The sequence below is a fragment of the Odontesthes bonariensis genome, chromosome 9 (assembly GCF_027942865.1).
Source record: "Odontesthes bonariensis isolate fOdoBon6 chromosome 9, fOdoBon6.hap1, whole genome shotgun sequence".
In the NCBI taxonomy this organism is placed as follows: Eukaryota; Metazoa; Chordata; class Actinopteri; order Atheriniformes; family Atherinopsidae; genus Odontesthes; species Odontesthes bonariensis.
The window spans coordinates 2,449,715-2,467,653 of record NC_134514.1 but is presented as its reverse complement, the minus strand read 5'-3'; the positions used below and the strand labels follow the sequence as shown (position 1 = coordinate 2,467,653).

At 44.0% G+C, this 17,939-nt stretch overlaps 1 protein-coding gene across 1 annotated transcript in view; it reads right to left on the bottom strand.

The window, feature by feature from the left end:
• Positions 1-17,939, bottom strand: part of LOC142389000 (alpha-2-macroglobulin-like) — a 70,628-nt gene that overhangs the window by 8,136 nt on the left and 44,553 nt on the right. Inside the window, exons 19-29 of the mRNA XM_075474550.1 lie at positions 17,487-17,712; positions 15,864-15,990; positions 15,647-15,768; positions 15,503-15,554; positions 13,261-13,344; positions 12,730-12,906; positions 11,101-11,176; positions 4,649-4,805; positions 4,342-4,416; positions 1,438-1,600; positions 313-500 (exon numbers count right to left, since the gene is read on the bottom strand). Coding sequence (XP_075330665.1) covers positions 313-500; positions 1,438-1,600; positions 4,342-4,416; positions 4,649-4,805; positions 11,101-11,176; positions 12,730-12,906; positions 13,261-13,344; positions 15,503-15,554; positions 15,647-15,768; positions 15,864-15,990; positions 17,487-17,712 — 1,447 coding nt within the window. The remainder of the gene's footprint in view (positions 1-312; positions 501-1,437; positions 1,601-4,341; positions 4,417-4,648; positions 4,806-11,100; positions 11,177-12,729; positions 12,907-13,260; positions 13,345-15,502; positions 15,555-15,646; positions 15,769-15,863; positions 15,991-17,486; positions 17,713-17,939) is intronic.

Below are 17,939 nucleotides of genomic sequence, written 5' to 3'. Positions count from 1 at the left end.
TGAGTATGCAGTATGTAGAGTGCAGTTTCGAACACAGCCTTTCTCTATGAACACTGTAAAATTATGCATTTATCATTTCCAACAGCTTTTACATCTGTGACCCACAGACACAAAGAGAAAGTGTTATCAGTCTCTCTAACACCTAATAATCAGGTTAGAAATCTCGGGGTATATTGGACTCAGACCTGAACTTTAACAGCCACATTAAATCAGCAACATCAGCAGCTTTTTACCATCTAAAAAACATTGCCAAAAACAAAGGAAGGAAGGAAGGAAGTGCATTCTTACTCAGATAAAACTTGGGTGCAGTACCTGAGTGGAGGAAAAGCCTCCGTAATAGTTCTGCTGCTTCGTCAGCCACCTGACGATCCCCGAGGCGTAGCCCAGGTCCTCAGCAGTGGGGGAGGCGCTGAGTTTGGCCATCAGCACATAGGAGCTGATCTCCACTGACAGAGAGGCCGATGTTTCTGTTGCTGTCTGAGACCAGTGGAGGACACCGCCTAAAAACAGCCAAGCACAGAGTTAAATTCACTGCGATGACCATATTTATGTAGAGAATGGCTAGATGTCTCGTCCGCGTTGCTGGGTAACGGAGTGGAACGTCCGCAGATGGCCGCCATCTTACCACAGAAAGCTCTCTCGCCGACCACATTGTGTTGATGGTGAAACATTCAAGACATAACTTGCTTAATTCTCAAACGTTTAGGTATTATAAAGATCAAAGTAGTAAGCTAATTATCACACTACAGACGAAGTCCATATTTATTTTTTTAAATAAAAACGTAAATATTTCATGTTTATTTGCCCCATGACTCAACTTTATTTATCCCTTGGGATGACTCCCTCGGGTAAATTCAAGTCCCCAGTAGCTCCAAACACACACTTAGGATCTCTATAAATCTAAAATACAGTATAATATAGAATAATTCATATAATATATAATTAAAATATAATTAATATTGAATAATCTAAAACAAAGTGTAAAAAAGAATATAGGCTATACAAGATATACAAAGTAAAGAGAGTTAAATAAAATAAGTTATAGCACTATGGTTGAGTTATTGCCCATATTGTACAACACTTGTGTTAATTACACATTGTATGCACATAGTCTGACCATAAATAGAAAATATATTGCACAGTAGTGACGTGAATTATTGCACAGATGACCGAATAAATAAAATATCGCACAGGGTCTTTTAGTATAAAATAGTGTAAAATCGTGGAGATTTCTGCGAGATAAGAGTAATAGCGTCAGAGCAGATCACTTACCGTAACTATGGTTACCTCAGGTTTGGCTGTCTCCCGGACATCTCACCCTGTGGTAAGATGGCCGACTTGTGCGGACGTTCTAAACTCAGACGTACCACATCTAGCCATTCTATACATATCTATGGTGATGACACCTTAATGATTTCAATCAGGACGAGGACTCACCTCCTTTTATCGCAGCTGTGTCCAGTAGCTCCAGAAGGTGTGCACGGGTCTCCATGTCTCCTGCCAATGTGAATGCATATGCCAGCAAAGCTGTGGTGTAGGTGTTCGAGAGGCCATTGATGGACTCTTTGAGGCATGAGAGGCTCTTCCGAACCACAGGATTCTTTAACAAATAGAAGGACAACAGAAATGCTTCATTATTTATTGGCTGAGCTGGACCGGCTGGTGTTCATTACCAAAGAAAGTATAACTGGTTTCAATGGATGCTGAAAGTAAGACTAAACAGCATTAAAAGCTTCCTGGTTCTGGAGAAAAATAGTAATTTCTAGTAGCTCACTGGTAGGTCTCTGATAGCTCACTGGTAGCTCACTGATGTAGCTCACTGATGTAGCTCACTGATGTAGCTCACTGGTAGCTCACGGATGTAGCTCACTGGTAGCTCACTGATGTAGCTCACTGATGTAGCTCACTGGTAGCTCACTGATGTAGCTCACTGATGTAGCTCACTGATGTAGCTCACTGATGTAGCTCACTGGTAGCTCACTGGTAGCTCACTGGTAGCTCACTGATGTAGCTCACTGGTAGGTCTCTGATAGCTCACTGGTAGCTCACTGGTAGCTCACTGATGTAGCTCACTGATGTAGCTCACTGATGTAGCTCACTGGTAGGTCTCTGATAGCTCACTGATGTAGCTCACTGATGTAGCTCACTGGTAGGTCTCTGATAGCTCACTGGTAGCTCACTGATGTAGCTCACTGATGTAGCTCACTGGTAGCTCACTGGTAGCTCACTGATGTAGCTCACTGATGTAGCTCACTGGTAGCTCACTGATGTAGCTCACTGGTAGCTCACTGATGTAGCTCACTGATGTAGCTCACTGGTAGCTCACTGGTAGCTCACTGATGTAGCTCACTGATGTAGCTCACTGGTAGGTCTCTGATAGCTCACTGGTAGCTCACTGGTAGCTCACTGATGTAGCTCACTGATGTAGCTCACTGGTAGCAGGGACGCAGGAAGTGGGGTGCTCCGGGTGCTGCAGCACCCCCCACTGGACAACAGACACAACTACACCACTTGTGTATTAGCATAAATTCAGGCATAGTTTTTCTCCCCCTAATTATTATTCTAAAATAAAAACACAAAATATGAATGTTTTCTACTTTTTTCATACTTATAAGTAGTTTAAAATGTCTTTTAAAAATTTGGTCTGAAATGAATGATAAACTTTTAGACCTCAACCAGACCGGAAAGAACAGTGTGAAGGGAGAGACGTTTGTTTATTTAGCTTGTGGTGTCAAGCTAGCAGCAATGAGCCAGAAAAGGATTTCAGATTTAGTCTGAGGAGAATCAGTGCGGCTGCTTCCACAGTACAGTGAGTGTCTCATTAAATACAAGCTTATAGCCTTGTTGATACATGCTTAATCTTGTTAAGGTTATGGTTATCTTGTTTTTGCCACCTAAAATGTACGACCTAACATAGATTAGATGTTTGGTACCATGGACAGCTAAGCTCTCTGGTACAGTTTCGCGCTCTGGCTGAGTGTTGGCCTACAAGCGATTTCACCTCACGACCAACTTGCGATCAGCAGTCATCGCAAGAAAATCAAAACTGTTTGAAATCCTGGTCACGTCTCGCAAGTGCATCGCATAGCCTCGATGAAGCATTGCTACTACCACTTTGACATATTTCACACTGCCCATGCACAAAAGACAAACTGCCAGGGCAGCGTGATTTGCTCTTGAGCGCATCCTCGTCTCCACATCAGGTGCGCGTTTCCCTTCTGCAAGAAGAACCTGATCATTTCAACGTGAGATTTAAAATAAAAAAATGGTAAAATCTAGCCTCCTTGTTTAGGCTACATAAAACATGCGAGAGTAAGTCAGATAGCCTAGGATTCGCCATTCCTCACCCTAAAATTGATTAGAATGCAGGAAATTGTATCTAAAAAAATGAATCCCCCCCCAGCACCCCCTGGTGAAAATGTGTTCATGCGTCCCTGACTGGTAGCTCACTGATATAGCTCACTGGTAGCTCACTGGTATAGCTCACTGGTATAGCTCACTGGTATAGCTCACTGTTAGCTCACTAGTAGCTCACTAGTAGCTCACTGATATAGCTCACTGATATAGCTCACTGGTAGCTCACTGGTATCTCACTGATAGCTCACTGATATAGCTCACTGGTAGCTCACTGGTAGCTCACTGGTAGCTCACTGGTATAGCTCACTAGTAGCTCACTGGTAGCTCACTGATATAGCTCACTGGTATAGCTCACTGGTATAGCTCACTGGTATAGCTCACTGTTAGCTCACTAGTAGCTCACTGGTAGCTCACTGATATAGCTCACTGGTAGCTCACTGGTAGCTCACTGATATAGCTCACTGGTAGCTCACTGGTAGCTCACTGGTATAGCTCACTGTTAGCTCACTAGTAGCTCACTGGTAGCTCACTGATATAGCTCACTGGTATAGCTCACTGGTATAGCTCACTGTTAGCTCACTAGTAGCTCACTGGTAGCTCACTGATATAGCTCACTGGTAGCTCACTGGTAGCTCACTGGTATAGCTCACTGTTAGCTTACTGTTGGCTCACTGGTAGCTCACTGGTAGCTCACTGGTATAGCCCACTGTTAGCTCACTTGTAGCTCACTGGTAGCTCACTCACTGATATAGCTCACTGATATAGCTCACTGATATAGCGCACTGTTAGCTCACTGGTAGCTCACTGGTAGCTCACTGATATAGCTCACTGTTAGCTCACTGTTAGCTCACTGGTAGCTTACAGGTAGCTCACCGTTAGCTCACTGATCACTGATGTATGAGACATTTCATTAAATTGACTTTCTGTTGATTCTTGAGAAATGTATCACACAAGGTCAAACATTGAGATGTAAGTTTTACTCACATCTGTGGACCTGTTCATCTCCAAGAAGGCAGCCGTGATGTAAGCAGTGAGTGTTACTTCATCAGACACACCACCCTGCAGGGACAATGCATCACTTTATCATCACAGTTTCTCCACAGTTCAGAGACCTGTGACCATAACAGTTTCAGAGTAACAATGCAAAATGGTGGCATTGTCCGGTTTTTGATCAATTAAAACAATGTGAATCATATCTGTTTAATAAAACCTCCTTAAAATGCATGTTACAGAAGTAACGTAGGCTGACTCACAGAAAATAATACCACAGCAAAGAGAGCCGTTAGCTTACCTTCATTCTGTTGTTGAAGAGTTTTCCTGACTGTTTGAAACAGCCATTTGTTTTTTGTTCATTCTCCAGCCAAGTCCTGGACTGTTCGATCGTTATTGGGTCGATGAAAACGAACGACTGAGCTTTAGAAAAAGATCTCAGGACAAACACGGTCAACCTGAGAAGAACCAAGCGAAGTTATTCTTTACTGGCTAAATGTGACGCCAACACAGGAAACACTGCTAAACATACGCTGCAGTTTACGGTAAAGTGCCGCTAATTCAAGCATTCTGAACACGAGACGAACAGGAGTCAGTTTAAATAGCTCACTGATAGCTCACTGATATAGCTCACTGTTAGCTCACTGATAGCTCATTGGTAGCTCACTAACAGCTCACTGGTAGCTCACTGATGGCTCACTGCTAGCTCACTGGTAGCTCATTGGTAGCTCACTAATAGCTCACTGGTAGCTCACTGATATAGCTCACTGTTAGCTCACTGATAGCTCATTGGTAGCTCACTAATAGCTCACTGGTAGCTCACTGATAGCTCACTGATATCGCTCATTGGTAGCTCACTAATAGCTCACTGATAGCTCACTGCTATGTCACTGGTAGCTCATTGGTAGCTCACTAATAGCTCACTGGTAGCTCACTGATAGCTCACTGATATAGCTCACTGTTAGCTCACTGGTAGCTCACTGATATAGCTCACTGATATAGCTCATTGGTAGTTCACTAATAGCTCACTGATAGCTCACTGCTAGCTCACTGGTAGCTCATTGGTAGCTCACTGATAGCTCACTGGTAGCTCACTGGTAGCTCACTAACAGTGGCGGCTGGCAGTCTGTCAAACAGGGGAGGCTGGTAAATTACAATATGTCCAGATTACAAAGAAAAAGCGAGAAAAATAATTCAATTTTGACACACACCCTACATTGTAATCTACGATGCTTGGCATTTTACACAGCTTTCTTGCAAGCTAGATTGCTCCCTCAAAAGTACCTCAAATAAACACAGTTTTGGAATAGGGGAATACAAAAAGGTAACGCACGTGACAACACTATTAACCCTTTATTCGAAAGATAATATTAAGAATATATACACAAAACTGGGATATACCGCAATGAATAGCTTCTACTTGCTCACAGGACTAGACGTCTCAGCTCGCATTATCCGCATGGGACTGACACGAGAGTCTCGCTGCCTGTCTATATTTTTGCGAAGAAAAAAAAAAAAACAGCCTCTTTCTCGGTTCACCCAATCACGACGAGATCACAGATCATGTATCCGCATGGGAACGACCGACACGACAGTCTGCTTTCACAGTTCACCCAATAACAAGTCGGAGCCTCAGTCTCCTCTCCCCGCCCTTCGCTCAATTTCTCCCTTCACTCCCAGTGAGGCTCGGTCTTCGGAAGCAAAAAATATTCTCGGCAGTAACCAATAATCGTTTAGCATTCTGCCATTGAGTAAGCGCATATTCACACATGCCATTGAAGTCCAGTGAGACTCGACTCGCTGGCGTTGTCATGAGGGAAAAAAAAAACGCAAGCACAGATTAGACGATCCTTATTACTGACTGATTTCATCTCTAGGTAGAGCACATGCATTTCTATGGAGCTGGATCTGAAATAGCAATGTTATAAAGTCAGCTAAAGCATTACATAATACAAATTGGTAAACCATGTTCTCGTGATTTCGCACAGGAGGCTGAGCCTCCGTTGTACTCATAAAGGAATCGCGGCTGCTCACTAATATAGCTCACTGGTAGCTCACTGATACAGCTCACTGATATAGCTCACTGGTAGCTCACTGGAAGCTCACTGATATAGCTCACTGATATAGCTCACTGGTAGCTCACTGATATAGCTCACTGATATAGCTCACTGGTAGCTCACTGGTAGCTCACTGGTAGCTCACTGATATCGCTCACTGGTAGCTCACTGATAGCTCACTGATATAGCTCACGGATAGCTCACTGGTAGCTCACTGATATAGCTCACGGATAGCTCACTGGTAGCTCACTGATATAGCTCACTGATATAGCTCACTGATATAGCTCACTGATATAGCTCACTGGTAGCTCACTGATATAGCTCACTGGTAGCTCACTGATATCGCTCACTGATATAGCTCACTGATATAGCTCACTGGTAGCTCACTGGTAGCTCACTGGTAGCTCACTGATATAGCTCACTGGTAGCTCACTGGTAGCTCACTGATATCGCTCACTGGTACCTCACTGATAGCTCACTGATATTGCTCACGGATAGCTCACTGGTAGCTCACTGGTAGCTCACTGATATAGCTCACGGATAGCTCACTGGTAGCTCACTGATATAGCTCACTGATATAGCTCACTGATATAGCTCACTGATATAGCTCACTGATATAGCTCACTGATATAGCTCACTGGTAGCTCACTGATATCGCTCACTGGTAGCTCACTGATAGCTCACTGGTAGCTCACTGATATAGCTCACTGATAGCTCACTGATAGCTCACTGGTAGCTCACTGGTAGCTCACTGATATAGCTCATTGGTAGCTCACTGGTAGCTCATTGGTAGCTCACTGATATAGCTCACTGGTAGCTCACTGATATAGCTCACTGGTAGCTTACTGGTAGCTCACTGATATAGCTCACTGGTAGCTCACTGGTAGCTCATTGGTAGCTCACTAACAGCTCACTGGTAGCTCACTGATGGCTCACTGCTAGCTCACTGGTAGCTCATTGGTAGCTCACTAATAGCTCACTGGTAGCTCACTGATATAGCTCACTGTTAGCTCACTGATAGCTCATTGGTAGCTCACTAATAGCTCACTGGTAGCTCACTGATAGCTCACTGATATCGCTCATTGGTAGCTCACTAATAGCTCACTGATAGCTCACTGCTATGTCACTGGTAGCTCATTGGTAGCTCACTAATAGCTCACTGGTAGCTCACTGATAGCTCACTGATATAGCTCACTGTTAGCTCACTGGTAGCTCACTGATATAGCTCACTGATATAGCTCATTGGTAGTTCACTAATAGCTCACTGATAGCTCACTGCTAGCTCACTGGTAGCTCATTGGTAGCTCACTGATAGCTCACTGGTAGCTCACTGGTAGCTCACTAACAGTGGCGGCTGGCAGTCTGTCAAACAGGGGAGGCTGGTAAATTACAATATGTCCAGATTACAAAGAAAAAGCGAGAAAAATAATTCAATTTTGACACACACCCTACATTGTAATCTACGATGCTTGGCATTTTACACAGCTTTCTTGCAAGCTAGATTGCTCCCTCAAAAGTACCTCAAATAAACACAGTTTTGGAATAGGGGAATACAAAAAGGTAACGCACGTGACAACACTATTAACCCTTTATTCGAAAGATAATATTAAGAATATATACACAAAACTGGGATATACCGCAATGAATAGCTTCTACTTGCTCACAGGACTAGACGTCTCAGCTCGCATTATCCGCATGGGACTGACACGAGAGTCTCGCTGCCTGTCTATATTTTTGCGAAGAAAAAAAAAAAACAGCCTCTTTCTCGGTTCACCCAATCACGACGAGATCACAGATCATGTATCCGCATGGGAACGACCGACACGACAGTCTGCTTTCACAGTTCACCCAATAACAAGTCGGAGCCTCAGTCTCCTCTCCCCGCCCTTCGCTCAATTTCTCCCTTCACTCCCAGTGAGGCTCGGTCTTCGGAAGCAAAAAATATTCTCGGCAGTAACCAATAATCGTTTAGCATTCTGCCATTGAGTAAGCGCATATTCACACATGCCATTGAAGTCCAGTGAGACTCGACTCGCTGGCGTTGTCATGAGGGAAAAAAAAAACGCAAGCACAGATTAGACGATCCTTATTACTGACTGATTTCATCTCTAGGTAGAGCACATGCATTTCTATGGAGCTGGATCTGAAATAGCAATGTTATAAAGTCAGCTAAAGCATTACATAATACAAATTGGTAAACCATGTTCTCGTGATTTCGCACAGGAGGCTGAGCCTCCGTTGTACTCATAAAGGAATCGCGGCTGCTCACTAATATAGCTCACTGGTAGCTCACTGATACAGCTCACTGATATAGCTCACTGGTAGCTCACTGGAAGCTCACTGATATAGCTCACTGATATAGCTCACTGGTAGCTCACTGATATAGCTCACTGATATAGCTCACTGGTAGCTCACTGGTAGCTCACTGGTAGCTCACTGATATCGCTCACTGGTAGCTCACTGATAGCTCACTGATATAGCTCACGGATAGCTCACTGGTAGCTCACTGATATAGCTCACGGATAGCTCACTGGTAGCTCACTGATATAGCTCACTGATATAGCTCACTGATATAGCTCACTGATATAGCTCACTGGTAGCTCACTGATATAGCTCACTGGTAGCTCACTGATATCGCTCACTGATATAGCTCACTGATATAGCTCACTGGTAGCTCACTGGTAGCTCACTGGTAGCTCACTGATATAGCTCACTGGTAGCTCACTGGTAGCTCACTGATATCGCTCACTGGTACCTCACTGATAGCTCACTGATATTGCTCACGGATAGCTCACTGGTAGCTCACTGGTAGCTCACTGATATAGCTCACGGATAGCTCACTGGTAGCTCACTGATATAGCTCACTGATATAGCTCACTGATATAGCTCACTGATATAGCTCACTGATATAGCTCACTGGTAGCTCACTGATATCGCTCACTGGTAGCTCACTGATAGCTCACTGGTAGCTCACTGATATAGCTCACTGATAGCTCACTGATAGCTCACTGGTAGCTCACTGGTAGCTCACTGATATAGCTCATTGGTAGCTCACTGGTAGCTCATTGGTAGCTCACTGATATAGCTCACTGGTAGCTCACTGATATAGCTCACTGGTAGCTTACTGGTAGCTCACTGATATAGCTCACTGGTAGCTCACTGGTAGCTCACTGATATAGCTCATTGGTAGCTCACTGGTAGCTCATTGGTAGCTCACTGATATAGCTCACTGGTAGCTCACTGGTAGCTCATAGGTAGCTCACTGATATAGCTCACTGGTAGCTCATAGGTAGCTCACTGATATAGCTCACTGGTAGCTCACTGGTAGCTCACTGATATAGCTCACTGGTAGCTCACTTATATCGCTCACTGGTAGCTCACTGATAGCTCACTGATAGCTCACTGGTAGCTCACTGATATAGCTCACTGGTAGCTCACTGGTAGCTCACTGATATAGCTCACTGGTAGCTCACTGGTAGCTCACTGATATAGCTCACTGGTAGCTCACTGGTAGCTCACTGATATAGCTCACTGGTAGCTCACTGATATAGCTCACTGGTAGCTCACTGATATCGCTCACTGATATAGCTCACTGATATAGCTCACTGGTAGCTCACTGGTAGCTCACTGGTAGCTCACTGATATAGCTCACTGGTAGCTCACTGGTAGCTCACTGATATCGCTCACTGGTACCTCACTGATAGCTCACTGATATTGCTCACGGATAGCTCACTGGTAGCTCACTGGTAGCTCACTGATATAGCTCACGGATAGCTCACTGGTAGCTCACTGGTAGCTCACTGATATCGCTCACTGGTACCTCACTGATAGCTCACTGATATTGCTCACGGATAGCTCACTGGTAGCTCACTGGTAGCTCACTGATATAGCTCACGGATAGCTCACTGGTAGCTCACTGATATAGCTCACTGATATAGCTCACTGATATAGCTCACTGATATAGCTCACTGATATAGCTCACTGGTAGCTCACTGATATCGCTCACTGGTAGCTCACTGATAGCTCACTGGTAGCTCACTGATATAGCTCACTGGTAGCTTACTGGTAGCTCACTGATATAGCTCACTGGTAGCTCACTGGTAGCTCACTGATATAGCTCATTGGTAGCTCACTGGTAGCTCATTGGTAGCTCACTGATATAGCTCACTGGTAGCTCACTGGTAGCTCATAGGTAGCTCACTGATATAGCTCACTGGTAGCTCATAGGTAGCTCACTGATATAGCTCACTGGTAGCTCACTGGTAGCTCACTGATATAGCTCACTGGTAGCTCACTTATATCGCTCACTGGTAGCTCACTGATAGCTCACTGATAGCTCACTGGTAGCTCACTGATATAGCTCACTGGTAGCTCACTGGTAGCTCACTGATATAGCTCACTGGTAGCTCACTGGTAGCTCACTGATATAGCTCACTGGTAGCTCACTGGTAGCTCACTGATATAGCTCACTGATATAGCTCACTGATATAGCTCACTGATATAGCTCACTGATATAGCTCACTGATATAGCTCACTGGTAGCTCACTGATATAGCTCACTGATATAGCTCACTGATATAGCTCACTGATATAGCTCACTGGTAGCTAAATGTGTAATTTACATGTGTTGTGTCCCAGGTAAACCATACTAACTGATGAATTCACGCCACACCGTGTACGTCCTGACTGACACTCACCAGGTGTTCCCCGGTCCTGATCCGAATGTGCTGTATGCCCCATTTTCATCTTTGTAGTTCAGCTGCCTCTGGTAACCTGTTCACCAACAGAAGCATCACAGGGCAGGTGTGACACAGACGTGAGGCTTTTCTGCCAAATGCTTGGTTTAGTTTAGGATTATTCCCTAACTAATGTTGCTTTTATGTATCCTTGATATGTTTCCTTTGTTTTTCTCTGCTAGTTGCTAATTGCATATCGTTGGCCATCTTCTCCCTCAGTACTCACACCGTCAGGTTTCCTTGCTGCCTTGCCAGATCCTCGTCTTCATTTCACTCAGTGGGGTCACATGGCACTGAAAGGATCGGATTATTGGCTAAATTACAATCAGACTGAGTTATTAAGTGCATGTAGACACCTTAATCTGACTAAGAATTGGATCGGATCGGATTCAGACCCCGAGATAACTGGGTTGAAAGTCACTCTAAACCTGCACGTGGTGAATCAGACTTTGAGTTCTGAGCAAGCTCCAGATTTTGCAATTCAGTAGAAAAAGTAGTTGGCTGTGTTCGAAACCGCCTACTACATACTACATACTACATACTCATTCGATCAGACAGTATGCAGAGCGTTTACCCACAATGCATCTCGCTCCTGCCCGAGCCGAAATCAACCGGCCTGAAGCTGATTTCTCTTAAGCTCTAAACTCTGTAAACTTTAGCAACATTTGAAACATTTTCAGGTGAGAAAGTAGTCGTTTAGATCCCCAACGTGTTGAAAACCTGACAAAATACCGGCTGTTTACAATTTTGTTCCTACGAATTCAGCGCTACTAAAGCTAGCCGCAGTGTTAAAGGAGACGATATTCCTGTTGTTGTCGCCGTCAGAAAGAAACAAACAACGCGATGGAGAATGCTCCGTTGGGCATCGAGTTTGTGCAACAAGCAGCTCATCACAGACCAAATGTAGAGGGACGTAGCTTCATCTGGCTCTGCGTTCTCCATCTTTCTCCAACGCCTGAGTTTGATGTTGTTGTTGGTGGTGAAGAGGTCAACAGGAAGTGGCTCTATTAGCAACAGCTGGAATGGGCACAGCGCCACCTATCATACACTCTCAGAAAATAAAGTACAGAATTGTACCTTTAGGGGTACGATGGCCTGTCACTGGGGCAGTACCCTCAGAAGGTATAGTTTTGTACCCTTATACTGAAGTAGCCTACAGACTGTCTATTGTACCCCAGCATGTAGAAAAAAGTACCTTTTTACCACTTGAGTACATATATGCACCTTTTGGACCCTCAAAAAGGTACATATAGGTACCTTTAGGTCCAATAATTAACCCTAGGGGGTACATTAGTATAGATTGTACCTCAGGGGACAAAAAAGGACTCGTACTGTACCCCTATTTCTGAGGGGTATGACACGCTTTGTGCCTCTGATCCCATTCATTCACCGCCATATATCCAAGGAGAATTACCCTCGCTCAGCTCATTCTGATTGTAATTTAGCCAATAATCTGATCCTTTCAGTACCATGTGACCCCACTGAGTGTGTATGCTCCTCATTCCAAGGTTAGTTTTTGAATCAATTGTACTTCTGAGTGACCTATATGTCTGACTTCCTGGTTGCATTATGGGATTAAGGTAGACTTGCCATTAGTCAGGAAGTTGAAGGCCTTTTCCTTGATTTTAGGGGTCAGCTGCTGAGTGTTCTGCAGATAATGGAGGATGTAGATGTTGGGGGCCAGAAGAGCCATGTTCTGCTCCCCACATCCATAAGGCATCTGCAGCAGTCCATCCAGATTCTTCAGGGCCCGGCCGAGGATATCTCCTGCACGTGAGCACAGCCTTTTCATTTTAAACAGTCTGATAGGTGCACGTCTAACACACAACAACCTCAAGTCATGTGCTGTGGTAACTGGATTTGATTAGATTATGATCGTATTACAATCAGTTGGCTTGTGCTGATATTTGTTGCTACATAAATAAATATTTATATAAATAATAATGATATAATAATATAATATAACATAATATAATAATATTCTAATAATATAAATATTTGGAGCTACATAAATAAAACTGACTTGAATCGAATTGAACAAGTCTTGAGGAACTTGAAGCAGGAGCCCGTTTGACTTGCCAGAATTAGTTTGGCTAAATTAAAGCTTAAATGACTTTTTACCCAGGACTGACACCGCAGCTCGGGCGGATCCAGCGATCACATTGGCAGGCAGCTGAATCTCCGTTTCCTCCTTCAAAGCGTTTCCTGTGAACAGACGGAAACAATCCCCTTAAAGAAATGAACTCCAGCGGAAACAAAGACGTCTCGTAGGGTGTCGGTGGGCCGTGGGCCGACCCAGGACATGCTGGAAGTTTAAATAAAAATGAGTTTTCTAAACATAATCAATTCTTCACTGAAATCCAACTTAATCCAGTTCAGGGTCGTGGGGGCCTATCCCAGCTCCAGTGGGCATGGCTATACCCTGGAGGGGCCACCGGTCCAGGGCCACACTGAGACAAAACACTTATGGCCTACGTCACGACTCGGCCTAGCAGTGCCCACACCACGCTCAAGATATCCAGACTCTTCATGTGTGCTTCCACATGTGTGCTTCCAGAACAGGGCGTCCCTGAATATCTTCAAGAAACTGTTGAAGACCCAGCTGCAGAGAGAACTCCATCTCTGCACAGTCCCTTCTGACAGAGTCTGACCGGTGGTTTCCTTCTATGTAGCTTATTGTTAGCTTTTATGTTAGCTTATTGTTAGCTTATTGTAAGCTTTGATGTTAGCTTATTGTTAGCTTATTGTAAGCTTTGATGTTAGCTTATTGTTAGGATTGATGTTAGCTCATTGTTAGCTTTGATGTTAGCTTATTGTTAGCTATGATCTTAGCTTTGATGTTAGCGTTGATGTTAGTTTATTGTTAGCTTTGATGTTAGCTTATTGTTAGCTATGATCTTAGCTTTGATGTTAGCGTTGATGTTAGTTTATTGTTAGCTTTGATGTTAGCTTATTGTTAGCTATGATCTTAGCTTTGATGTTAGCTTATTGTTAGCTTTTATGTTAGCTTATTGTTAGCTTATTGTAAGCTTTGATGTTAGCTTATTGTTAGTTTTGATGTTAGTTTATTGTTAGCTTATTGTTAGCTATGATCTTAGCTTTGATGTTAGCGTTGATGTTAGTTTATTGTTAGCTTTGATGTTAGCTTATTGTTAGCTATGATCTTAGCTTTGATGTTAGCGTTGATGTTAGTTTATTGTTAGCTTTGATGTTAGCTCATTGTTAGTTTTGATGTTAGCTTATTGTTGTACTCCTTCACTTTTAACCCACCCAGGTTGGCTCCTGTTGAACACACACATGCACAGGGTCACACACTCATGGAGACAGATGCTTATTGTTAGCTTTGATATTAGCTTTGATGTTAGCTTATTTTTAGCTTTGATGTTAGCTTATTGTTAGCTTATTGTTGTTAAATTACTCCTCCGCTTTTAAGCCATCCAGGTTGGCTCCTGTTGAACACACACATGCACATGCACATGCACAGGGTCACACACTCATGGGGACAGATGCCTACACTGGAGCGGTGGGCAGCCAATCACAGCGCCCAGGGAGCGTGGGGGTGCGGTGCCTTGCTGAAAGGCACCTCGGCCGTGACAAGGAGGTGGACTGCACCCCTCCAGCTGTAAGTTCACCAATCTTTGAGTGGTGAGAGTGGGAATCAACCGGTTATTGGACGACCCGCTCTAACCACTGAGCCATATTGCGTTGCTATATCTCCATTTGTAAGTCGCTTTGGATAAAAGCGCCTGATAAATGCAGAATAATAAAAACCCCACCCACAGGGTCATTTCAGAGTCACCAGTTAACCTGACAGGCATGTTTTTGGACTGTCGGAGGAAGCCGGGGGAGAACCCACACACTGGAAAAAATGCCCCTCCAAAAATAAGTAAAGAAACAACAAAGAAAAGACGTTTTTGCTTGAAATAAGCAAAAAAAATCTGCCAATGGAACTAGTGAAAATCGGCTTGTCAAGATTTCTTGAAATAAAATGTGATATTTAGGACTTTTGAGATAAAAGTGATCTTGAAATTAGCTTAAAAACCTCTTCAAATGTTAAAAAAAAAAGCTTGTTTCATGTGAAATGTGACTCAAAATAATTTGTTTTCAAGACTTTTTAATTTAACAAGATATTCCAGATGTATTGTCTTCAAACAAGTCCCTATATCTGGCTGAAATAGAAGTTGTTAGGCAGTTGTGTCTTATATCAAGTGTAATGATATACTTAATGAGACAAATATACTTGGCAAGATTTAGATTTTTTCCAGTGCACTGTGATGAAATGTGAGACAGTTTTTTAAACTCGACATCCCGTGGCTGCCATCATTTGACATCCAGGCTGTAAATCTGGTGTAAGCATGCTGACCTTTTGGGCAGAGCAGCCAGTTGTACGTCTTTGTCACCTCGGTTCCTTCGGCCTGAGGAAGAAACGCCAAAGTTTACAAAGTTTACGTCGAGTTGCAGCGGGAATTCATTCTACTTTCGCCTCGCCTCATTTTGTGGCACCGACCTTCACTCTGAGAGGGCGCGTCACCACGTCGATGCGACCTCTTTCCGGAACGTTCACGATCTCGTTGTCGCAGGAGGCGTGGGACGGCACGGCCTCCGCCGTCACAGTCACGTTCACAACGCCTGAAAAAGATCAGATTTCAGCTTCTGTGAATTCATCCGTCCTCCATCCCGCCGACCTTCGACACAGGTGTGGAGGTGGGAAGTCTGAGCCTCACCTAAGGCTGTGGGAGTCATGGTCCAGCTGAGGGTCTTACGCTCGCCGCCACACAGACAGGATGTGTACTGGTCACCTGAGAGCGGGCCGAGGGTGTAATCTGGGGAGGGGGCGGCAGTCACTTTGACCTGTTGGAAATAAATTAAAGGTGATAGAGAAAGGTTGAATGGGGCATTAATCCTTGTTCTGTGATGTGATATGTAGCCCAAAAAAAATTGGTTGGGTCTGTAATGGCTCAGAACCTCCCTAAAAGGCTCTCTGAAACAGCTGTTGCTATGCTGGGTTTAGAATGCGTCGTTTGCCCTTATTGGCGTCGTTTCAGAGCTTATCTGGCAACCTCATTATGAAATGCAGGTAGGTGTTGGCGCTATTCGGTTGCCGTTGCTTGATTGGCTGCCCTTGCCTTCACTGAAAACAGAGCTATAGAGTAATACACTGACTGGAAAGAAAGCTCATTCCCTTTAGATGAACAAGCCAGAGCTAACGTGCAATTCTTACAACAGGAATATGGCACAACACACATTTAAAACAAAATAAAATGTGATACTTACAGGCTGTACTGATTGCTGGGGTTGATTTTGTTGCAAAGTCGGAACTGACCCTCTACTGAGCATTAAATTCCGACTGAAGCCTGCTCGGAATCGTGCAAGCTTTGTGAAACTGTACTCCGTGAAGGGGCGTGTCTGAAAGTAGGTGGCTGTGGATTTGGGTGTGGGGGGGCGGTTGTGCCAAAAGTGACATCACTTTTGCTCAAACACGGATTGGCCCATTTTCTGGCGGCAATTCAAAAAAAGGGGGAGTACTTGAAACAGAGGTTCTGACACTTGCTGGCACTTGGTGTGTACTCCCCACAGCGGGGAGACTCAGAACTAACACCAAAAACGTGAAAAAGATGATTTTGATTCTCTATCCACTTTAAAACACACCGGTAGCATGTCCAAAGTGCGTGGAATAACAAAGATTTCCAAAGATTTGAATGTAGGAGTCAGTAGGAGAATGTGGGTTCTGTTTATAAGAAGCTCATCCATCACTGTTATCCTACTGAGTGAATCACAACCTGTTCCACTGTCATTGTGTCGTCGTGCAAATGATCCATTACTGTGTGAAGTTCTCCCGTTTTTCAAACATGTTGGTTTATTTTCTACCATTTGTTTAATTTGTTTATTCTTGTTAGAATTTACTCCCGTTTTTATTTGGGGCGGATGTAGTAACTTGCCGGATCTTCTTTTTTATGGATGTCGTTGTTTTGACTGGTGAAGCTGAGCTGGTGAGTTAAGAGATATGTATAAAAAGTGATTGAAACTTTAAAATATACCGTTAAATACCATAAATATGTTTATGTGTTCGGATTATACAGTGAATAACATGTCCGTGTAATTAATGTTGTGGTTTTGTTTTATATTTGTGTCATTTGCAGTTGATTACCTGGCGAACGGCACGGTTACTGTATAGGTGGTAGTCAGTTTAGCATGTAAAGCATAAATGCTTATATTTAAAAAAAAGAAACCACGGAAAATACAGTGATCGGAGGTCTGAGCTTGAGTGTGACACTGTTTGATCAGTTCAGAACAGCCTTTACGGTGGGAGTTATTAGACTAAAGTAGGCAGTCTAATAAAACCGTACCATGATGCAGCTGGTTAGGTAGTTGAAGACGGTCGCCTTCAGTTCGAAGACCTCCCCCCGGACGATGGAGTAGGGCAGGGTGAGCTCCAGGAAGAAGGGCTGGAAGACAGTGAGCTTCGTACGGGGAGCCAAACCGAAACCTTGAGGGGACAAACAGAAAGTCTCTGTCTCCCAGGTGGTGATGGTGTCTGGGACGGTGAGGGACATGTCCTTTGTTCCAGAATCTCTGGAATGGATAAACATCAACACATCGTATCAGATGGTAATACATCCACAGCCGGCCCGTCTCTAAGCAGAGAGCAGGTCTAACATCGGTGTAACTCTGCCACACACGTGAGCATCATCAAGTTTGTCATGGTTACGTCACTGTTCGCGTTGGTTTGGCATGGTTACAGTCAGTTTTGTCATGGTTACCGTCAGCTTTGTCATGGTTACCGTCAGCTTTGTCATGGT